A 24711-nucleotide genomic window follows, 5' to 3' on the forward strand; every position below is an offset into this window, starting at 1 on the left:
TCTGACGGCCCGGCCCAAAAGCTCCGCAACAGAGTCGCCAACCGGGAACTGTCCCAACTCTCCTGATTACCCAGCATGCCTCTGTAGCCAAGGCTAAATAGAGAGATGTGAATCATGGCTTGTATGACCTGTATACGGTGGATCTGGACGCGGTAGGAACTCTGGCGCGGCGACACACTGTACTCGATCTTCACTCCGGGGAGGAAGTGTCTCCTCAGAGGAGCGTCTGTGGGCTGGTGCATCCTCATGTCCACACCGTTAGGAGTGAACATGACCTGAGGACAACACCAAACATTAGGATTCTGTGGACTGAGTTCTACTGATGGTGCACACGGACAGCTAACAGGCACTTTCTCATTGTGCAGAAAAAGACTGTTACAAATCTGCTTTAAAGTAAATAAAGTCAATTTTCTTTCATTGTGTTGAAATGATAATATGTTAACCAGAAGAACTGAGTCCAATCGTTACTCAAGCATCCTTCAAGTGTGAGATGGCATTAACCTCTTAACTCCCACCTGAACCGAGAGGATCTTTTTCCTCACGTCATCAGATTTTTTTCCCATAATTTTTTTGTTGGGTATTCAACTCATTTTTGTAACTTTTTTGTCATTTTATTGTCATTTTTTATCACATTTTTGTCAATTTTTTGTAATTCTTTTGTCAAATTTATCAATTTTTTGTCATTTTTTTGTCATTGTTTCGGCAATCTTGTTATCACATTTTTGTCACATTTTTTGTCAATTTTTTGTATTTTTTTGTCCATCATTTTTTTGTTGGGTATTCAACTCATTTATGTAACTTTTTTGACATTTTATTGTCATTTTTGTCACATTTTTGTCATTTTTTTTGTCAAATGTATACATTTTTAGTCATTTTTTAGTCATTTTTTGTCACATTTTTGTCATTGTTTCGGCAATCTTGTTATCACATTTTTGTCACATTTTTGTCATTTTTTGGTCAAATCTTTGTCATTTTTCATCACTTTTTTGTCAATGTTTTCTCACTTTTTTGTCACATTTTCTTCATTGTTTTCGTCTCAGTTTTGTTGCTATTTTCACAGCTTTTTCCCATAAGCTTTTGGACTGGGGTGAAGCCAAACTGGAGAAAATGTGCTCGGTTCAGGTGGGAGTTAAGGGGTTAAAGTAACTCCTGGCAGAAAAAAATCAAACTTACAGCCAAGTCAAATGGAAGCCTTATTGGTCGCTGAAAAAAGGGCTCAAACCTGATAGCCGTTCTCCAGGTCCTTGATGGCGTTGTCCACCGGCTCAGTGGCGAGGTAGCTCTGGTAACTGCTCTCCAACATCTCCGCCTCTTTGATGCTCAGAGTCTTCCAGCGATCTTTCTTCTTCCTCTTCTTCCTCGGCTTGTGTTCCCAAACCACGTCCGAGCTACGTCACAGGAAACAAAGGGTTAAATACTCACCTTACTTTTTATGGATGAGGACGTAACAAAGGGGAAGGAAACGTCAGGCCCGGGGGCCGAATCCTACCCTCCAGCACAGAACCTCTGGCCCCAAGATGACAAATAATATTATACCAATACCTGCTAAAGTACTCTAAAAATGTGGGAAATACAGTCGCAAATACGGTCGCATTCACACCTGGGACTCGGTTCGATTGGGGACCAAAGTTGCAACATTGTTTCAGCTCTCAAAGTGGTGCGGTTTGCATTCACAACTCTTTTTTGTCAATCGAACCAACGTTCTAAATGCAGAGCTCCCCTACACGCTTGTGGGGGCGCTGTATCAAAACCGTCTACAGGAAAAACAGTGAACAAGAAACACGCTTCTCTGATTCGTCGATTAAACTCCACTTCCGGTTCCGTCTTCTGTTTACAAAATGGAGCGGGATCAGACCTGTGGCTGTGTTCGCTTTTCTTTCCGCACTTTTTAATATAACAGTGACTCTAGCTACGCTGAGAACGCACAGATCTGTTTACGGACGAAATGGGAGATAAATGAGTCGTCAATGAGATGAGATCATGCCAGACGAGGCAAAACCGGGACTAAAGCGGGACTAAACCAGGACTGGCGATCCCCAGAGATATTTTTTCTTCATATGACGACTGCGAAGGCTCCGGGCAGAGACATCGAAAACTGCTAATGAAGACTGTCTGAGAGAAAGAGGCGTGGAGCGAGGTAGTAAAAATGATCTGACCAGGGCTTTGCTCTCCGGCCTCTGGCTTCATATTTACGAGTCATGGCTTTAGGTGTAAATGTCGTATGAACTGTTCGCTCTAACGTGTCTGCACATGCGTTCTCATTTACATTACGTAATGAATGTTGTAATTGTCTCCGCACTTTTCTGTCTTTGCGTGACTCGTTTGTTTTGGTTGTAAGAGACGCAAGACAACGTCCTACAACTTTCTCTTCCTGGTTTTGTTCCGCTCTCTGGCTCAGTTACTTTCATAACCCAAATGATCCGCGACAGAGTTCGTTTGAACCGGACCGAGTCCCAGGTTTTCAGCCGGGCCAGGGTTTCGTTTCTTTGTTTTCCCGGAACAGAGCCCGTTTGTGCGAGTTCACTGCACCTCAAACGAACCGGGCGATCTGCGCAAACGGGCCTGGTTTCGGATCGAGAGGGGGTTGTGAATGGGACCTATATGTGGTTGCCTTATTGGGCGGAAAAGTTACGCGGAGAGGCTTTAAAATTTGCAAACCTTCCATTGAACAGGGCTGAGGGGACATTTTAATAATAAAAATCGAATTGGATTCAACTTTTGAGCAACAGATTTTGCACAATTTCAGCCAAATCTGCATTTTTAACGATCTATCGCAGTAAAAATAAGCAATTATTTTCCCTAACAATTATATTTAATGTATTAGACAATTGAAAAGTACAGTACCGAGGAAGAACCAAGTTGAAAGACAAACTGAATCCTCTCCTCCAGACTCAGATGATTAGATATGCTGTAATAACTGCAGTTCTCGTGCAGTGGGCAGTACCTGGTGATGCCGATGAAGGACACCTCCTGTCCCGTGGAGTTGTTGACCAGGGACACGCCCACGCTCTGCAGGGACAGGACGATCTCCTGCTCAGCCAGCTGGGCCTTCTCGCTCTCGGACAGCAGCAGGAAGATGGACAGCTCTTCGGTGAACAGGACCACGCGCTGCAGGCCTGAGGGAGAGGAACAGTGTGGGATCATCAGAACACTGAGGGAAAACTGGGGGAAACATCAGACATGACACGTACCTTCATAAAACGACACCACATACAGCTTCCCTTCTTTGTTCATGTCCTCTTTGTGGTCCTGAAGAGGGACAAATATTTAGATCAATTTTGTACACAAGGCAACTCAATGTGTATTAGAACTGCTGAGCACTCTTTCAATAACAAAAAATTTACGATAAAATGACAAAAATGTGACAAAAAATGACAAAAATGTTACAAAATGTGACAAAAAAATTACAAAAATATGACAAAAATGTGATAAAAAATGACAAAAATGTGACAAAAAATGACAAAAAATGACAAAAATGTGACAAAAAATGACAAAAATGTGACAAAAAATGACAAAAAATGACAAAAATGTGACAAAAAATGACAAAAATTTGATATAAATTTGACAAAAAATTACAAAAAATTACAAAAAAATTGACCAAAATGTGATATAAAATATACGAAAAAATGACAAAAATGTGACAAAAAATTACCAAAAAAATTACAAAAATATGACAAAATGCGATAAAAATGTGACAAAAAATGACAAAAATGTGACCAAAAAAAATGACAAAAATGTGACAAAAAACGACAAAAAATGGACGAAAAAATGGACGAAAAAATGACAAAAATGTGACGACAAAAAATGACAAATAAAGTTACAAAAATGAGTTCAATACCCAACAAAAAAATGATGGAAAAAAAATCTGATGACGTGAGGAAAAAGATCCTCTCGGTTCAGGCGGGAGTTAAGAGGTTAAATGCAGTTTACCTGTAGAAAAACGACTGTTTCAGTGTTTACTTCCACTTTAAAACCATTTTTCCCCCGCTCAGCCACCTTTGCCTCAGACCTGATTTGGAACTACATTATTTGTGAATTAGTCCTGTTCTAGATCTTAACTCGCCCTGATTTCAACAGGATTAATTCCAGTTATAGACCTGGTATAGGCGTTGTAATTGGCCGTATTTGGATGGAAAATGTTACATCCCACTCTAGAGAAAACAGGAAACATATGACATAATCTGATATTGTAAGTGCACGACAGTAATTCCTGTATCTGAATCCAAGCCTCATGTGAAACAGATCCAAACATTCTTGTAAAGCTGAACACAGCATGGGGAGCAGCCGCACCTTGACACTCTGGAGCTTGCCGCTGTAGGGGCCGCACTTCCAGCACAGCTCCCTGGATCCCGTGGGCTGGGTCCAGGTGTAGTACACGGCCTTCCCGGGCTCCAGCTCCTCTTGCTCAGCCTCCTCCTGGGAACTGCACACGCACAGACACGAGTTAACCCGGCGTCTAACCTCCCACAGGACCAGAGGTACAGCGTTAGAGGCCAACCACCAAGAGGGCAACAGCGCATCCAGGAAACAGCATTCCAGAACCCACACAGAGGAACCGAGAGAAAACTGTCTAAATACATCGTTTTTTCATATTGTGCAGCCTTATCTTAGATACCAACGACCGCATACATAAAATGTATGGCGAGTTCTCAGTGCTGCGTCGCCACGGCAAACATAAACAAACCATTAGAAACACGTATCGTGATGTATCGGAAAGTGCAAGTTAGGGATGTCACGGCTCGAGTCACAATTATTATATTATTATTATGTTACGATCATTCACAGTTACCTCATGATTTAAGCAAGAAAACACTGAGAATCTGACATTATATGCACATTTTTATATTTATTTAAGGGTTGTTTAAATTGAAAAACCTATTGAACTTTTATCTTTATGCTTTTACATATTATAGTAGTGGGGAACAGTTCCATTGTCCCGCCAGAGGGCGGGACAATGCACCGCTTATGTTAATACTAACTCTCTCACTTTTGCTATTCATTCTCAAAGGTAAGTCCTTACAGTATGGATGCAGTACACGATTTTGTATTTTTTACAAAAAACTTGATTTACGATTAGAATCGATTTTTTCCCCCCCATTTCAAACAAAATAACTGAACTGTAAAAAATATTTTAAATATATATATTTATTTTAATTAATTAATGTGCATCAACATAAATTGCAATGGCAAACACTTTCTCTACCTGAAAAGTCACTGTGCAACAAAGATTGTTAAACATCCAAATTATTTATACTGTGTTTGGATTGAGTTAATAAAACAGTTAACTGAGGATACAGTTGTACATTTGTACAGCAGGACCTTCTTCCTCTAAGCAGAGGGCAGAGAGAGTTTTTGAAAATATGAATCGATTTGACCAACTCGATTTTAAATCAAATTGATTTTTTCCCAGCCCCAGTCGTAGCAACTTTCCCAGTTTTCCAACTTTTATTGCAAAGGTTGTTGACAACAACAAAGGCACGTGTTAAAAACGGACTTATAAAATAATTTATGCTGAACTGACGCTTTTAAAATGATTGAATGTTGCATTTTCTTTGAGTTAACAAATGAATAATGTAAAGTAGGTACAGGCGCCGCCATGATACTGATGAGCCTCGTTTTGCTGTAGTGAGAAGTAACGAAGAAAAACAAACAAACAAACAACAGTCCAAGTAAAACTACAAGGTTTGGTAGAATTTACATCTGTGAGCAGACTTTTCGTCATGACCATCAACAAGTCCAGACTCAGAGGTCACTGACTCACAGCTTGAGGACATACCAGACACATTAACAGGCTAATAATGTGTCTCTCACTGGTATAAGCAGTTTGTACTGTTAAAGATGCAAGGATTCTTGTTGTTTACATTTTGCACCATATTGCTGCAATTGTCTGGTCAAATTGTTGATTTTGTTCAACTAAAACTGGGTGTTTGCCAGAGTTAACATATGTTTTTATGCAGCATGTTATTAGCACGGATAAAATACAATGCAAATGTAGATCTAAAAAGACAAACATTTTAGACAAACGCTTTGGCCGCCCTGTCATAGAATGTCATTAATATTGTTACAATCAGGACTTCCCTAAAGGAAGCAAATTGGTGAGAATGTTTTCTAAAGATATTCTACAAGATACTTTCTCTTCCTTTCATCTGATTTCCAGGCGCTCGCATTGCTTCACTTTAGTTTTTACTGTGACATAACAAACACAGCAGCACATGGTTCTTTTGGGACTCTTCCCTTGGCAACATAACGCAGTCATCATGTGAAAACTGATACGATTAGTTCTCTGCACAGATGGAGTTTCTTCTGCCGTCACCGGTGAGTGTGCACCTTTTGGCAAACACACTGAGCCTCATGTGACGGCGGTTTACCGTGGATTAACCGACCGTGAGGTTAATCTTGACATCCCTACTACAAGCACAGATACAGAAAAAACCTGGGACATTCAGACAATCGAAATAAAACGTCTGCATTTGTACATATTCCGTTTCATTTATGGCCTGTTGAGTGAGATCATATTCCAGTCACTTCCCTCTCACCTCTGATGGAAGAGCAGAGTTTGCTTTTTGGTGTGGTTGATGATGAGGAACGGAGCCGCCCCTTCGTGGTACTCGGAGAAGCGGATGGTGGCCGAGTGGTCCGACAGATTCACGTCTACGATGATCCCGCCCACCTGCAAAACACAAACAAACCAGCGTGTGATGAATGTGCATTTAGACGCAGAAAAGACGATGGAAATGAGGGGTTTCTCACCGAGTTGTCGAGGGGCAGCAGGAGGCAGTTCTCCGGCCGAGTGAAGTCAATGATCTGAGGAGGAGACAGTCCCTCCACCTTGATCTTCAGCTTCTTGGTGTCGTTCTGGGGCCAAAAGGGAACTGACGACTACAGGCAAAAGGGGAATTTAACCTCAAAAACAAGTCAAAATAATAACATCTTCAATCTAAAAGCAGCTCTATTTCAACAGGACCTCCTCAGCAGAACCTATGTATATGTCTGCTCACCAGAAGCACTGGCGGGGCCCTTAAAGCAGACACAGCCTTGGGCCTAACAGGAAACAGTATAAAACAGCCATTAGATGGCGTAATATTATATATATATTATATTATATATTATACTAGTAAATACTATAGTGAACTTATTTATTTGACAGGGACCATGTACACGAGCATTAATCAGCAAGATGCTTTGTACCAGACTTTAGCTCTTGGAGCTCATTTCCATCTGCAGTCCCTGAGACAGACAAACTTCTAGAGCAGAGCTTCAGACAAGAGCAGAGCCATGCTGACGGAGCAGACGGCACCAAGCTGCTGTTTAAGCTCACTCTGACCGTTAGTGCTGGGACAATCGCAGTATCACTGTGGGATACAGCAGTGGTTCCCAACCTTTTTTGTCCTATGTACCCCTTGAGGCATTAATTTATACTCCGAGTACCCAACAACTCAAAGATCCTGCCAAAATCGTAACAAATTAAGCAACTAAACATGGATTATTCAGTATTTAGTAGAGTGTAATATTCAAAATACAGAAAAATACTCTCAAAGTCAAGCCTTTTACTCAAAATCATAAAAAAAACTAACTTTTCTTTGAAAGCAATATTGAAACTATCTCTGTCCCCCTTTTTAAATCTGAGGTAAGTCCAAGTACCCCCTGCCAAGTGCTCAAGTACCCCAAGGGGTCCCCGTACCCCTGGTTGAGAAACACTGGGATACAGTATACTGAAATATTTAAACTTTTTACTTGCGTTTATTTTTTTTACACTTCTTCTCACGGGCTTTCAGTATTGGCTAGTTGAATGTATTGTGGTCAGTTATCTTTTTATTTTATTTGTATGTGACGAGGTGTTATTGTGAAGTGCACATGGTGTTTCTCAGACTAATTCACTTTTGTAACTTTATAATAACTTTATAATTCATTTAGGGTAAACCAGGGTGGCCTGTTTGCGCAGACGCCTCGGGTTAGTTACCGGTGTCTGCGCAGACGCCTCGGGTTAGTTACCGGTGTTGGAGCCGCTCTTGAGTACGGCAGAGCTGGGTCCGTGGTGAATTGCTCCAGACTGACTTTGATGACTTTAGCACTGTGGATTTGTCCCTCCAAAACATTTCAGCGATGAGAGACTTAATCGCTAATTTTACACCAGAAGCCACATTAAAGCTCGGAAGGGCATCTGCAGCCCAAACTTCACTTTGCAGCTGATGCGTCAGAGCTGGATGAGGACAACGTTTGGGTCATAGATACTGTACCTTCTGTCTGCAGGACAGGCCAGGATGAATGATGTGAGTGAGTGTATGGTGGCGTCAGAGGGGACGTTGGCGCAGACGTGTGCGGTGTGACAGCGCTTCTGTCAGTCTCCCCCAGGGGAAACTGAAGCTACAAAGGCAGCTCATCACCACCGAGTATGGACTGAATATACAACTGTCTCATGTAAAGCGATTTGTGACTATGTCTGTGAAAGGTGCTATATAAATAAAGATCTTCTTCTTCTGCTACGATGCTCTCCATCGTCGCTAGAGATGCACCGATACCAGTATCGGGTATCGGGCCGATACCACATGCTTGTACTCATACTCGTACTCATTCATGAGGTCCCGATACCAGAAACCGATACCATTTGACGTGCGGCCAGCGCACCTACGAGGCGCAGCTCTCAGCTGAGGAGAGAAAATAGCAACAAACTGTAGAATTCTTTAGTGTAAATACAATAATCCACATAGAGCTGACTTTATTACAGACTGCGCTCTCTAAACCAGAGTCTGAGCTGGATTTAACCAGAGCTTAATGTTGTTCGTCCTGCAGTGTTTACAACATACAGGCTAACGTTGCTAACTCGCGGCTAGCAGTTTTGGCCATTCTGATGCCGTTTTATACCCAGGGGTTTATTCATCTGAAAAACTAACCCAGCGACTAAAAAGTCCTCAGAAAATCCAACTTAAAAAGATGCAGCATGTTTATATTGAGCGAAAATTAGCTGCTTTTGGACATGAGCTTTTCTGTCTATGATGGACAGTGCAATAAAAATTAAAAATTATATTGAATGAAAATAAAATAAATAAATGGCATCAGCACAATTCTAATATAACTGCTCTTAACTGTGTCGCCTACTTTACTTTACTTTACTAATTACAAACCAATCTGCTGTGAAAAAAGTAAGAACGTTGAAGAAAATGCCTTGTACTCGTATCGGTATTCGGTCTCGGCGAGTACTTAAATCAAAGAACTCTTACTCGTATCGGTTTTAGAAAAAGCGGTATCGGTGCATCCCTAATCGTCGCCAACAACTTTATGTTTGTATTTGAGCTGTTGTTGCGTTTTTCTCGCGTCATTCTTTCATTAGAAATAGCCATGTTTTTGGATCCACTAAAGCACTCGTGTAGCTCTGTCTAAATGAGGTGCATTGTTATTGATAATAAGCCACATTCATTATATGTATATTTTTTTATGGCCAGTAATTCTTGTGAATGGCTGACATGTTACGACACAGCCGCCAAAACAAAAAGTCTAGCGGAACCTCTGGAGTAAATCAATATTTCCTAATATATTTTACTACTAACTAAAAAGGACTTTTTCATTATGAACAGAAAATAAATACATAAATCCCTGCTTCCTTTTCTTAATTTTTTTTTTTATAGATGGATAGACTAAAAACGGTACTGTCTGTGCGATGGTGATTCCTGTAGAATAGATGATTCATGAGATTGTTACATTTCACACACATCTATCTGAGGATTCATTCCAACACAGATTTCTTTCATGTTCTCAGGCTGCTCCAGCTGATTCAGCCACTTGTAGCCCATGCATGTGATTAGTCAAACTTTACTGGCCATTGCTTGCAACATAGGTGCAAACAATATCAGAGATGGTGACACATGACGCTTACAGCCCAGTGATTACTCTTTGTAATCAGCAGCACTCGTGAGGCTCAAGGTGCAGATGCAAAATGCTGCCTCAACCATATTCTCTGAAGCGTTTGTGTCAGATCTGCTGCTCTGGCCTCCACACGGTGCCTGTGCAGTGAGCGCTCTGACCTGTCCGGGCTTGGCCACAGTCCAGTTCTGCAGGCCCTCCTCACAGATGAACACCCTGTGCTTGGTTCTGTTCATCAGCGTGTAGAACGGCACGAAGGTCACGATGCGGGTCAGGCTGAAACTGCTGGCATCGATCTTCACACCCACCTGTGAGCACACACAGAAGAACACCAGGTCATACTTCTTTACTGCAGGTTCTGAATGCTTTTCTACTTTCTCACTGACTCATATTTACAGTAACGTCATACCAGGCAGTCCTTGTATTCGCCTTTGCACTTGACCTTTCCGTGGCTGCCAACGGTGTCCAAAGAGAAGTCTTTGGAGAGATCACTGCCGGAGATCATGAGGCGCACCTGGAAAAGTTCATTGTACATGTTATCAAATGATCTCAAAAGGTCAAGTCTTAAAGGGATATTTCAGGATTTTGGACATAGAGCCTCATTTCCTAGTTATCCAGAGTGTTGCTGATTTCTGGAGATATTTTTTTGTAATTTATGCAGTTCTTCTGTTTGAAGAGTTTCATGGTGCTAGGCTAATGCAAGGCTAGTGCATGTCTATGGTATCAGCTAGCCTGCATTAAAACAGTCTGACCCGCTCCACAGAGCACCTGAGGCAAATCACTTCTAACACCAGACTAACCATGTCTGTGTCCATAGAATCATGATTGGAATATAACTGACCTGCATCACATGAATGATCGCATTTTGCGGGACCATTTTCTAGCAGATCACTCCGCCGCTGCGTAGCTTAAACAACCACGAAGCTGATGCTTCTCAAATATAAGGTATTTTAAATGCAAAATGGTTAAAATTATTCTATCGACACAGACATTTATATGGTTAGTCTGGTGTTATAAGTGATTTGCCTCAGGTGCTCTGTGGAGCGGTCAGACTGTTTTTAATGCAGTGTAGCTGATACCATAGACATGCATTAGCCTAGCACTAACCTAGCACCACGTAACTCTTCAAATATAAGAACTGCATGAATTACAAAAAAAAAATCTCCAGAAATCAGCAACACTCTGGATAACTAGGAAATGAGGCCCTATGTCAAACATCCTGAAATATCCCTTTAAAGTGTAGTAAATTATTATGCAAATCGTATTTCCGTGCCATAAAGGCAAAAAAAAAAAGGTTTTCAATGAAACTCATGGATGGTGTTGTGTCTCAGGCTCTTTGAATCACTGACATTAATCTCAGAGACCTATGATTAGTTTTCAGGTTAAGCCCAGTTAAGGGAAAAACTACTGAAAAAGGACATTCCACATTAAGCAGACCAGCATTTTCAAGCAATATGGAAAAGAAAAAGGATCTCTCTGCTGATGTGAAATAGTTGAATGCCTTGGTCTAGGTATGAAAACCTTCAATATTTCATGAAAGATAAACCCCTTAACTCCCACCTGAACCGAGCACATTTTCTCCAGTTTGGCTTTACCCCAGTCCAAAAACGTCTGGAAAAAAGCTGTGAAAATAGCAACAAAACTGAGACGAAAACAATGATGGAAATGTGACAAAAAAGTGAGCAAACATTGACAAAAAACTGACGAAAAATGTATGAAAAACTGGCAAAAATGTGACAAAAATGTCACAAGAAATTGAAAAAAAAAATGATGAAAAAATGACAAAAATGTGACAAAATGTGACAAAAAAATGACAAAAAATTGATAAAAAATTGACAAAAATATGATAAAAAATGACCAAAAAAATGACCAAAAAAATGACAAAAAAGTTACAAAAATGAGTTGAATACCCAACAAAAAAAAAGATGGAAAAAAAATCTGATCACGTGAGGAAAAAGATCCTCTCGGTTCAGGCGGGAGTTAAGAGTTTAAGCTTAATCATCGTACTGAGATTTGTGGATGATTCAGACACACACGGGTTTGTGCAGATAAAGGCACAATGAGGACGGTTTCTGCCAGACAAACACATCAGATTAAGAGAACTGCTGCTACAAAACAGGTATCTGAAGCTGCTGGTGCCTCTGGAGTCCCCCGAACATCAAGGTGTATGACCCTCCAGAGGCTGCAGTTGTGCATAAACCTTCTATCCGGCCTCCCTTAAACTGTTAACTGAAGCTCATGAACAGAAACGTTATGTTGACTGTCATTTGAGCTGACAATTTAGAAAATCTGAGAAAAATGCATAATAATTTGGAACGCAGAGTATGATTGAGGGTTTTGGCAGCACCTTGTTGTTCTTGAAGAAGTGTCTGGGCTTGAAGGAGAAGAGCAGGGGCATGTCGTAGTCCATGGGGTGCTTGTGGTGGATGTCGTTGGCCTTGTACTCCAGCAGGCGCCCCGTCTTGTTGATCATCCAGTACGGAGAGTGGATGGCCACCACCGTCTGGCCCTGATCGCAGTGCATGTGAACGGCTATGTCCAGCTCCGCTCTCTTCATCTCCACGCCGTCGCTCACGTCGTCCTCCACCTCCCGCAGAGACTTGAACACGGTGAAGGTGATCTCCTCCTGCTCGCTTCGGAGGCTGCGACAAAGCAACAGGACGCAGTTAGAGTTTCTTTTCTCATGCCGGTGGAGCAAACCCGACCTAAACGGGCTTAGGCTTAGATGTTTCCGTTATGGACTTGGGCATTAAAGTGTGGTGTGAGGGTAGAAAGTGAATGAAAGACGAGTGATGTAAACTCTTTCCCAAGGACAGAGTTTTCTCCAAAGCACTTCGGGACTAGAGAAAGCTGTGGGTAGGACAATGAAGAAAGCTAAATTTATCATAACATTTCCCTTATTCACTAAAATTATGTTAACAATGAGGTTCTTTCATGTGCTTCTAAAATTGTCACTTTCTTTGATTTTTTTCAGCAGGTTCTTTTTCGACACATGACTGTAACTAGAAAAGGCACTACACAGTTCTGAAATTATTCTATATTGTGCTACTAAAACAATTAAATGCTTTATTTTTTACTCCTGGCATCGCTGCTTCAACACAACTCGTCCCCGCCCACTGGAGCTCCATGAAAAGAGAAAATGACTCTAATTTATCGGCTTGTGATTGATCTGATCATTCAAACATCAATATCAAGCTGCAAACGCTACACGCCTGTTTTAAATGTCTTTTCCTTGAGTTATGTTTATGATAGGGATGCCAGTATCGGGCCGATACCACATGCTTGTACTCATACTCGTACTCATTCATGAGGTCCCGATACCAGAAACCGATACCATTTGACGTGCGGCCAGCGCTGCTACGAGGCGCAGCTCTCAGCTGAGGAGAGAAGAAGCAACAAACTGGAGAATTCTTTAGTGGAAATACAATATTCCACATAGAGCTGACTTTATTACAGACTGCACTCTCTAAATCAGAGTCTGTGCTGGATTTAACCAGAGCTTAATGTTGTTAGCGCTGCAGCGTCTGCAGTGTTTACAACATACAGGCTAACGATGCTAACTCGCAGCTAACAGTTTTGGCCATTCTGACGCCGTTTTAAGCCCAGGGGTTTATTCATCTGAAAAACTAACCCAGCAACTAAAAAGTCCTCAGAAAATCCAAATTAAAGAGATGCAGCATGTTTATATTGAGCGAAAATGAGCTGCAGCAGAACAATGAAAACGCTGTAGCTTCTCGCTAAGTTGCTACAAACACACGAGAAAATCCACACGGAGCTGAAGTAAAGACGAAAAGAGACCATTTAAGTAACATCTCAACACTATTGTTAAATAAAAATACATAAATGAATAAAGTACAGGCATTGGGAGCTTTTGGACATGAGCTTTTCTGTCTATGATGGACAGAGCAATAAAAATTAAAAAATTATATTGAATGAAAATAAAATAAATAAATAAATAGCCTAAATGGCATCAGCACAAGTCTAATATAACTGCTCTTAAATGTGTCTCCTACTTTACTTAAGGAAATGTAAATGAGTAAATTAACTAACTACAAACCAATCTGCTGTGAAAAAAGTAACAATGTTGAAGAAAATGCCTTGTACTCGTATCGGCATACGGTATCAGCGAGTACTTAAATCAAAGTACTCGTACTCGTATCGGTTTTAGAAAAAGTGGTATCGGTGCATCCCTAGTTTATGAGAAGTGCAATAATGAAGCTTGTCGATAAGAGGTATTCGAACCTTACGGGACTTTTTTGCCAGGAAAGTGTTATAAGGCTTCACTCAACTATACCATATCATTCCACTTTTACATGGACTTTTATGGCAAAAAAATGAATAAATCTAAATTGCAGTTCACTGTTTAGCCTGTTTTTACCGTGATGTAAATGTTAGGCCGTACCGCCATGCCCGGTCTCCTCACCTGTACTCTGAGGCCCAGTCCTGATCCAGGTAGCTGATGAGGCGCAGGTCTAAGCTGGACTGGTCTATGACTGCGGTGTGGAGCTGTGCTGAGTGACCGGGCTCCAGAGTGGCCTCAGGGGGGGACTCTCCACTGTCCTGTCAATCACACGGAGAAGGTGATAAAAAACAAGCTACGAAACACTTTTCTTTAAACAAACGACATGCCAGCAAATCGATGGCACCTTGAGCGTGTACGTGATGGGGTAGGGCAGCAGGTTGCGCAGCACTACGGAAGGCCACAGGTGCAGGACAAAAGGCACGTCGAAGTTCTCGCCTGCTCCTGCCGTGTGTTTGAAGGTCACCGTGTCCTTCAGCGGCACCATGTTGACGGTCAGGACCTGGTTGTGGTTGGAGCGGCAGTGGCAGATCTGCTGGATCCTCTGCTCCGGCTGCTGGTTACTCAGGTCCTCGTAACAGAAGCCCTCTGAGCAGTCGAACACGGACTCGTCGTTCTCCACGTCCATGTCCTCTCCGGTCACCGGCTGGAGGCTCAGCTCAGACCTGAGGAGCGCAGAGAGGTAGGAGTAATAATAAGAACACAATGCCAGAAAATAACAAATAAAAAAACATTACCATACGTTTACATAACATTGGAAGAAGTAAGTGTTGGCTGCATGACATTTATGAACTTTTCACACATTTTTCCATCAACAATGAAGTTTAGAATGATAAGCGATGGCTGCTGAGAACCATATTGTGTTCTTTGAAAGAATTGGTCAGCCTGCGAGCATCACTGCATAAGAATATTTTAAGGGGGAGTGCAAAATCAACTTTTTAGAGCTTTATCCCATGTTACTATGTTGTTCTCCCATCAAAACATACCTAAAGCTGTGTGCCACTAGCACATCTTTGAGATATCTTTGGATCTCCCAAAAGGCTCCTCCTGTGTCCTACGTATCCAGGAAATGTTTTCCTCACCTCTCCATATCTTGCTAAACTTAATCCTCGAAAACACTCGCCATAGCTTCACTAAAGCCACAGACTTTTTTTTCTTACCGTCTTATTTTTACTCTTTAGTGAAACAGCTGTGCAGCTGTTTCGCAGCAAAGTAAGTGAGTAAGTTTTATCATTTCAAGTCAATGAAATTCAGGTGTTGGGTTAGTCCTGAGCCGCTGCGTCTGAGCCACCGTGGGCCAACCAGACCAGCATGTTTTTAAAGGTAGTGGAAACCAGAGCACGGTTGTCACTGCCTCTGAAATGGTAGAGCGTCTCCTGGGTCTCCTCCACCTTCTCCTTCCTCTCCCTCCGGAGCTCCCTCCGCTTCACAACAGGCTTTCACCATCTAGATACCTCCTCATTTGTCCATTTTTTAGTTTCCTGTAGCGCCTCCACTGTGCTTCAGGTGTGGAGGGCTCTTGGTGCCTCTTCAGTATGTTTCAGAAGAAATGTGTAGGTCTCAAATGTCTAGCTTAGCTGTTTTTTTTTTTTACTTTTAAAAACATGGCATGAAAAAAAAAACAACAACACTGAACCACACAGCAAAAATGTATAAATGTATCCAGTAATGTGGAACACAGAAACCACAAAAAGGGAGGGGGGTATAAGGGTCGGTAAAAATGTCATGTCCACACCACCTTGAGAAATATTTCACCCACTGTATATAGTTTTCAAAGGGAGTGCTTAAAAAACAAAAGGTATTTTGTTCCCACACATTTAAGTGACCTTTTCTCTGTGAAAGCCTCCTCCTTACGAGCTCAACGGCCTTCATTACAAAGCATCCGGCTGGTAAATAACCTTTCTGCTAAACTATTTCAACACGCATTACGTACCTGTATGAGTCCAAGGGCACACAGAACTCCTCAGTGGGGAGCGCAGTGCCAAGACACGTGGAACCTTCAAATACTTTGAACGGAATGGTGAAGTGATTTATGATCTGCAAAGGACAGACATCGTTACAAAATGATGGGGCATTTCCTGCACCAGGTCAGGGTGTGACTGTGGAATGAAACGCACCTGGAAAGGAGAGCGGATCTTGATGTACTTGCTGCCCTCCACAGAGGAGATCTGACAGACTAAGAAGCGGGTAACTCCTGAGTCTCTGTGCACCACGCTGTACAGCCCCCTGCCCACTTTAATCAGGGGGATCACACAGGTGGAGGTGTGGCCGACCGGAGCTGGGGACACAATTAAACATTAAACCATTAATTCTTTATTTCTTAATGATACGATTGTTAGATTGCAGTTTACAGGACTGTAATAGAGGATTAATGTAGCAAGTTTAAGGAACCACTTATTATATTTCAAGTCTTACCGAGTACCTTATGTCCACGGCCTGTTTTACATACGTAGTTTGTTTATTCTGCATAATGAGCCATGTGCCCATCAAAAGGGGAAAACACGGGATAATTGCCTAGTTTTTACATAAACAAGGCGGAACTGCTTTTCCATATATCAGTGGGACAATAAACAATAAACAAGCTCTTCAAAACAACGGTTGGAACTACGATCTGAAACTCCGAGACTGAGAGCACGTTTGCTTCAGACGTTGGATATGAGGATGGTGATGATCGGAGAAGAGAGGACACAGGCCACCGGCTGGCAGATCACGGCTCCATGTGATGATTCCTGAGGCGCAGGGACATTAACACTGAGCATTGCCTAAAAAAGTAAGCTCTTATATTCCATTTTAACCCCTTAACTCCCACCTGAACCGAGCACATTTTCTCCAGTTTGGCTTTACCCCAGTCCAAAAGCTTCTGGAAAAAAGCTGTGAAAATAGCAACAAAACTGAGAAGAAAAAAATTGACAAAAAAGTGACAAAAATGTCACAAAAAAATGACAAAAATGGACGAAAAAATGACAAAAATGGAACAAAAAATGACAAAAAAGTGAGAAAACATTGACAAAAAAGTGACGAAAAAATGATGAAAAAATGACAAAAATGTGACAAAAAATGACAAAAATGTGACAAAAAAATGACAAAAATTTAACAAAAAAATTACAAAAAATTGATGAAAAAATTACAAAAAGGTGAGAAAAAAATGACGAAAAAATGACAAAAATGTGACAAAAAATGACAAAAATGTGACACAAAAATGACAAAAATGTAACAATAAAATGACAAAAATGTAACAAAAAAATGACAAAAAAGTGACAAAAAAATGACAAAAAAGTAACAAAAAAATGACATAAAAGTGAGAAAACATTGACAAAAAAGTGACGAAAAATTGATGAAACAATGACAAAAATGTGACAAAAAAATGACCAGTAAAAAATGACAAAAAAGTTACAAAAATAAGTTGAATACCCAACAAAAAATCTGATGACGTAGGGAAAAAGATCCTCTCGGTTCAGGCGGGAGTTAAGAGGTTAACTAAAAACAAGCATTACTGTATTATGTGATTAAAAGCCTACATTATTACAAAAGGGGGCCGTGAACATAACGTACTCAGTGTAAATGAGGTGTTATATAGAAACATGAAGGCAGCCTGATCATTCTACACGTGTACATAATAACTAACTGGGCTGGATGAAGAAGTCCTTCCCGTTCAGTGAGATCATGGCCGAATAGTCCATGCCCATGGTCCCTCCGTCCTGCAGCTCCACTGTCCCGTTGACGCTCTCCTGTCCGATGAGGTTGAACATCTCGCTGTGGCGCACGGACACGGGCAGGCCCAGCCGGTTCTTCACCACAAACGGAGCCTCGTCTTTCTGGAAGCCCTCGGCCGTCTGCTCGGCTGCCTCGGCAAAGGCCTGCGAGACACAAATACGTATCACCATCCTGACTCGTAAGCAGGAGGAGAGCTGTGTGTTCTTCTCTCACCGTGCCCAGATTGCTCAGCATGGCCAGGCCACATTTGGACAGAGTGATGTTCAGCTGGTCTTTGCTGCTGATCACTATGACGGTCTTGTAATCAGGGACGATGTAGTCCACCTCATCAGACATACCGGGGTCCTTCACCGCCTTCTTCTTCATCTGAAAACGAGGAATAATAGACGTAAGCCAAACAGAAAGATAAATAGACCAGGAGTAAAAGTGATCTTCGTGCACACCATAAACTCTAGGGTCCAGGGTTTGAAACCATCCCTCGTCTGATCTTCCAGCGGCTCCACCAGTGGCTCCCACACTCCCAACATCTCGTTATAGTAGTGAACCTAAAGGCGGCATCAACATCACACAGTTCTGAACATCGGTTTCCTCTTTTCCCCCCATTTCAAATGGAATACAAGTGCAGTAACAGACCTCCAGGTTCAGAGCGCTGTGGAGGTTGATGAGAGTGGACCAGTTGGTGACGTCTCCGTGGAAGGAGGACTTTGCCAGGAGCATGGGGACAGTCCTGTGGCCCACACCAGCCTCCAGAGTCACACAGATGGACTTGATGGTCATCTGCAGAGAGGGAGAAGGACCTTACTGCTGTGCTCTACTGCAGTAACGTTGACCTGGTGCTTTTAACCATGTTTTAACATTGTTCCGTCCATATAAACATAACCGAGTCGTATTTCACTTCAGTCACACAGTAAAGCCCAACGCACACGGCAAAAGAGCCGCCTCCTTTATTTTCTATGAGAGAACGCACACCGGCTTTAAACACAGGCTTTAAACCTCCTGCAGAGACACAGGTGCGGGTCTGGCCTGTGACAGACCGGGAGACCACCGTAAACTTTGTTAGAAGGGACGAGAGAATCCGTGGAGACAAAGAAATGATCGTCAGGGCTCAGGCATCAGGGGAAGCCTGTTAAACTCGCCAACTCACTATTAACCTGTGGAAAAGAGCCACGTTTGCTCTCTTTCTTACAACACGGACATACGTGTCTTCTTTTATTTATGATAAATGTATAAATCACGTGTTTAAAGCCCCGAACAGTTTTAGAAGTCTCTGAAGTGCCGTGATGCGGCGCATATTTTCTTACCCCCAATAATGTGAAGTGAGCAAATTCACCCATGGGACGGCCCTTCAGTCTCATCCAAATCTCTCTCAGCTGTTGTAGCTCATTTTACTATATTTAGCTCAATCTGTGATCAAAGGTTTCCAGCTAATTTGCAATCGAGTATGAAAGGGAACATTAACAGATGTGCGAAAGTCACCTTTCACTTTCACTAAAAACATGCATAAAACCGTATTTTCCGGACTATAAGTCGCACTTTTTTTCATAGTTTGGCAGGAGGTGCGTCCTATACTCCGGAGCGACTAATATGTGGATTTTTTTAAGTTTTTAATTCAATTATATAATTTTGCCACTAGAGGGCACTGCAGGCTAATCGAGCAGCAGAAAGAAAGTTGGAGTGAGCGAGAAGCGGCGGTTACTCTTAGAAGAAAACAAAATAAAGCTAATCACAGGCTAAAAGCTCGATGGCCACATTTAGAGGAACGACTTTGCAAATGAGAGCTTGAAAAACAGGCTGCTGGGAGAGGTTTGTCAACGGTGCAGTTAATAATAATAATAATAATAATAAATTTTATTTGTAACGCACTCTTCATTCAAAGAATCTCAGAGTGCTACAAGACCACACACACATTAAAAACATCAACAATTATAAGCTTTCTTAAAAAGGAACGTTTTCAAATTAGCTTTAAAAAAGTCCAGGTTGCTTGTTTCCCTCAAATCCGCGGGGAGGCTGTTCCAAAGCCTTGGTGCAGCAGCACAAAAGGCTCTGTCCCCCATGGTTCGGCGTTTGGTTGAAGGAACTTGAAGGTGGAGGCTACTGGATGACCTGAGGGTGCGGTTGGAGGGTTTCCGTGATATGAGTTCTTGCAGGTATTGTGGAGCGTGACCAGTGATGCATTTATGGGTGAGTAGAAGGATTTTATAGTCGATCCGGGCAGAAACTGGGAGCCAGTGCAGTGAGAACAGAACAGGTGTGATGTGCTCGTACTTCCTGGCTCGCACAAGTAGTCTCGCTGCACTGTTCTGTATGTACTGGAGTCTCTGGATTTCTTTGGCAGGGAGCCCAATAAAAAGTCCGTTACAGTAATCCAGCCTTGAGGAAACAAAGGCATGGATGAGTTTTTCTGCGTCAGGAACGGTTAACAGAGGACGGAGTTTTGCAATGTTTCGGAGGTGGAAAAATGACGTTTTACACAGGTTCTTGATATGATGAGAGAAGTTTAGTTGAGGGTCGAACCGGACGCCGAGGTTTGTGACTGCAGGGGAGAGATTTATGGTCTGATTGTCAAGGATGAGCTGCGGTATGGATGAGGGGTGAGTCTGATGAGATGTGCCAACAAGTATTGCCTCAGTTTTGGTACTGTTTAGTTGAAGGAAGTTTTGCTGCATCCATGCCTTTATCTCCTCAAGGCATGCCGTGACTCGCTTCAGTGCTGCAGGTGGACTTGGGGCAGTTCGGATATAAAGTTGTGTGTCATCAGCATAACAGTGGTAGGATATCCCATGTTTGCTGATGACATTACCGAGGGGGAGCATGTAAGTTGTGAATAGTATGGGGCCGAGTACCGACCCCTGTGGGACCCCACACGTGACTGGGTGTGGCCTGGATTTGCATGTCCCCAATTGGACAGACTCGGTTCTGCCGGATAGGTACGACTGGAACCACTGTAAAGCAGTTGTCTGTTCCTTATGCTTTTGTATCTGAACTGTTTATGTGACGTTAACACAACAGACACTTATTTAGTTTATTGTGTAATGTGTCACGTTAGCAAACCGTACACCTACTTAGCCTGTTGTTTTTATCCCATTAGGCATTTTATGGCTAGTGCGTTTTATATTCCGGAGCGACTTATAGTCGGGAAAATACGGTAACCTCCAGCCAGGTGATTCTGACCATCAGCCTGGCTCCACACCTGGAGGTGGGTCCACGGGTGTGGCACTTGCCCACTGCTCCCTACGGGTCGCCCCAGCGGCATCGATAATGGTTCAAATGCAGAGGACAAATTTCCCTACAGGGACAACAAAGTCTATAAACAAACAAACCTTTAAGGACTCCCCCTGTGGGATGAGGAGCGCCTGCTGCTGGTCCTCGCTCCTGTTCTCGTCCAGGAACCAGAGTTTGAGGTGCCTCCAGCTCCTCCTCTTCCACAGGTCCACGGGCACCCGGCTGTCCAGCTGCTGGGGCGTCTCGGCTGTGGGCGTCAGCGCTGACTGGATGGTGATCAACGTGTTGATTATGACGGGAGAGACCTGGAGAATAAATACCATCTCAATGTAAAACATGTTGGACAAACACGGAGACGTCCTCAATGCTAATGTTAGCGTTGGCCTCAAACACAGAGACGTCCTCAATGCTAATGTTAGCGTTGGCCTCAAACACAGAGACGTCCTCCATGCTAATGTTAGCGTTAGCCTCAAACACAGAGACGTCCTCCATGCTAATGTTAGCGTTAGCCTCAAACACAGAGACGTCCTCAATGCTAATGTTAGCATTAGCCTCAAACACAGAGACGTCCTTGATGCTAATGTTAGCGTTAGCCTCAAACACAGAGACGTCCTCCATGCTAATGTTAGCGTTAGCCTCAAACACAGAGACGTCCTCCATGCTAATGTTAGCGTTAGCCTCAGCCTCAAACACAGAGACGTCCTCCATGCTAATGTTAGCGTTAGCCTCAAACACAGAGACGTCATCGATGCTAATGTTAGCGTTAGCCTCAAGCACAGAGACGTCCTCAATGCTAATGTTAGCGTTAGCCTCAAACACAGAGACGTCCTCGATGCTAATGTTAGCGTTAGCCTCAAACACAGAGACGTCCTCCATGCTAATGTTAGCGTTAGCCTCAAACACAGAGACGTCCTCCATGCTAATGTTAGCGTTAGCCTCAAACACAGTGACGTCCTCAATGCTAATGTTAGCGTTAGCCTCAAACACAGAGACGTCCTCGATGCTAATGTTAGCATTAGCCTCAAACACAGAGACGTCCTTGATGCTAATGTTAGCGTTAGCCTCAAACACAGAGACGTCCTTGATGCTAATGTTAGCGTTAGCCTCAAACACAGAGACGTCCTCGATGCTAATGTTAGCGTTAGCCTCAAACACAGAGACGTCCTCGATGCTAATGTTAGCGTTAGCCTCAAACACAGAGACGTCCTCGATGCTAATGTTAGCGTTAGCCTCAAACACAGAGACGTCCTCGATGCTAATGTTAGCGTTAGCCTCAAACACAGAGACGTCCTCGATGCTAATGTTAGCGTTAGCCTCAAACACAGAGAGAGACGTCTTTAATCTCTTAGAAAAGGGACAGTTCAGAAAGGTAAATCCAGACCTTTAGAGTGAGGGCGTTGATGGAGATCTCCATGACCTGCGGTGTGTTTGGAGTCTGGGAGCTCTGGAAGAACACCTGCGTGGGCTGCAACACTGTGGTCACATTGTGCATCCTCTTCTCCTCCAGGAACGGACACGCCACGACCTGAAACACAGACCAGTCGCCCTTTAAGACACACTCATTGTATTTTTGGGACATTTTTTCCCATGAGGTTTGTTATTGATGGAAAATATAAATGACCTTGAGGTCGTTGATGCCCGCCGTCATCTTCGATCCTTCGGGCCCGCTCTCCATCATGAGCTCGCACTGCGTGGTCATGACCAGGGCGGGAGCGTCAGCCCGGGTCAGGTCTGCCACAAACACGATCTCTGGGTTCTTCACCACCACATTCATCTCAGACTTGAACACGGCTGCTGGAGCTGGAGCTGGAGCTGACATAAGGCAAAAGGGATCAGTGCAATAGAGATGTGGGCTGAGGGGATCAGTGCAATGGCAGTCATGTGTTTCTCAAATTCAATTAAAAGAGGCTCTGTAATGGGAGGATGTGCCATACATACGACTTTGGTTCTGTTCCACTGTCATTGTTCCACTGTTTGTGTTCAATTGTCTCTGTGCAAGTCTTTATCCTGTGCTGTATGTATATGTGTACATAGTCTGTGTATATAGTGTATAGTGTATCTATGTCTTTGTGACATCAACCTGCCAGGGGGTCTGCAGATGGAAATTAGCCAGGCGATAAGGCTATAATCTGGCTTTTTTTTTTTTAAATGTTCATTAATATGTATTGTTCCCCCTTTCTCTTAAATTAAATAAATAAATAAATGACAGTTTTTGAGGCTTTTGTGGTGGTTGTGGAGAAGGTTCTGTATATAATCTAATGGCAAAGCGGCCCATTCCTCTTCATCATAAACTTTGTATCAGGGTCATTTTAGTACTTTTTTTTTTTCATTCTGATTTAAAAATATCAAACTCAGTTGTTTCACTGTAAATGGCTTCACACGACCACTCACTGAGTGAAAAAAAATGCTGTTATCTTTCATATTCTTTGAACAATAAAAAAAAGTTAGATTTTGTCCGTTTATCTGTGAATTGATTAAGTTGTATGATAAAATAGAAATATTGAGAAAGGAAAGATTAATCTTCAGTGTATCCTTTAGAGATGTCTCAAGTCTTGGTGAATTTGCCGACTCACTGGACTCTTTGGAAGCCATGGAGTTGTTGGAGTTCTTCTTGTCCACTCCGGCGCTGCTCTTGTTGGGCGCCGCCTGTTCGAAGCCCTGCTGTGAGGCGGTCAGGAAGATGTTGGCCACGGTGAGCAGGAACTCCATGCTGGCACACAGGTAGATGTCCTGCACCAGCATGTCCAAAACGGTCCCATCGTGGTCCTGGTGGTACTTCACCTCCACCATCATGTTCTGCTCTGCTCCGGGGCGCAGCGCCATCATCCTGCGGTTACAAGAGGGTTAGTTAGTCTGAGGGGGCGTGGTGTTAGTCTGAGGGGGCGTGGTGTTAGTCAGAGGGGGCGTGGTGTTAGTCCGAGGGGGCGTGGTGTTAGTCCGAGGGGGCGTGGTGTTAGTCCGAGGGGGCGTGGTGTTAGTCAGAGGAGGCGTGGTGTTAGTCAGAAGGGGCGTGGTGTTAGTCTGAGGGGGCGTGGTGTTAGTCTGAGGGGGCGTGGTGTTAGTCTGAGGGGGCGTGGTGTTAGTCTGAGGGGGCGTGGTGTTAGTCTGAGGGGGCGTGGTGTTTGTCCGAGGGGGCGTGGTGTTAGTCAGAGGGGCGTGGTGTTAGCCTGAGGGGGCGTGGTGTTAGCCTGAGGGGGCGTGGTGTTAGTCTGAGGGGGCGTGGTGTTAGTCTGAGGGGGCGTGGTGTTAGTCTGAGGGGGCGTGGTGTTAGTCAGAAGGGGCGTGGTGTTAGTCAGAAGGGGCGTGGTGTTAGTCAGAAGGGGCGTGGTGTTAGTCTGAGGGGGCGTGGTGTTAGTCTGAGGGGCGTGGTGTTAGTCTGAGGGGGCGTGGTGTTAGTCTGAGGGGGCGTGGTGTTAGTCTGAGGGGGCGTGATGTTAGTCTGAGGGGGCGTGGTGTTAGTCAGAGGAGGTGTGGTGTTAGTCAGAAGGGGCGTGGTGTTAGTCAGAAGGGGCGTGGTGTTAGTCTGAGGGGCGTGGTGTTAGTCTGAGGGGCGTGGTGTTAGTCAGAAGGGGCGTGGTGTTAGTCTGAGGGGGCGTGGTGTTAGTCAGAAGGGGCGT

General features: G+C 43.3%; 1 protein-coding gene across 1 annotated transcript in view; it reads right to left on the reverse strand.

The window, feature by feature from the left end:
• The window catches only part of LOC306977669 (intermembrane lipid transfer protein VPS13A-like), a gene marked incomplete at both ends in the record, with an annotated part of 217487 nt that overhangs the window by 166453 nt on the left and 26323 nt on the right, over positions 1–24711 (reverse strand). Inside the window, 22 exons of the mRNA XM_079576074.1 lie at positions 129–275; positions 1223–1388; positions 2945–3116; positions 3192–3249; positions 4291–4423; positions 6537–6670; positions 6751–6879; positions 10020–10166; positions 10268–10372; positions 12206–12500; positions 14282–14418; positions 14505–14823; positions 16092–16195; positions 16276–16436; positions 17784–18015; positions 18086–18238; positions 18316–18417; positions 18506–18649; positions 21193–21399; positions 22476–22619; positions 22716–22906; positions 23668–23921. Of these exons, the coding sequence (XP_079432200.1) occupies positions 129–275; positions 1223–1388; positions 2945–3116; positions 3192–3249; positions 4291–4423; positions 6537–6670; positions 6751–6879; positions 10020–10166; positions 10268–10372; positions 12206–12500; positions 14282–14418; positions 14505–14823; positions 16092–16195; positions 16276–16436; positions 17784–18015; positions 18086–18238; positions 18316–18417; positions 18506–18649; positions 21193–21399; positions 22476–22619; positions 22716–22906; positions 23668–23921 (3634 nt within the window). The remainder of the gene's footprint in view (positions 1–128; positions 276–1222; positions 1389–2944; positions 3117–3191; positions 3250–4290; positions 4424–6536; positions 6671–6750; positions 6880–10019; positions 10167–10267; positions 10373–12205; positions 12501–14281; positions 14419–14504; positions 14824–16091; positions 16196–16275; positions 16437–17783; positions 18016–18085; positions 18239–18315; positions 18418–18505; positions 18650–21192; positions 21400–22475; positions 22620–22715; positions 22907–23667; positions 23922–24711) is intronic.

The sequence above is a fragment of the Gobius niger genome (assembly GCF_951799975.1).
Source record: "Gobius niger genome assembly, chromosome: 1".
NCBI classification, from domain to species: domain Eukaryota; kingdom Metazoa; phylum Chordata; class Actinopteri; order Gobiiformes; family Gobiidae; genus Gobius; species Gobius niger.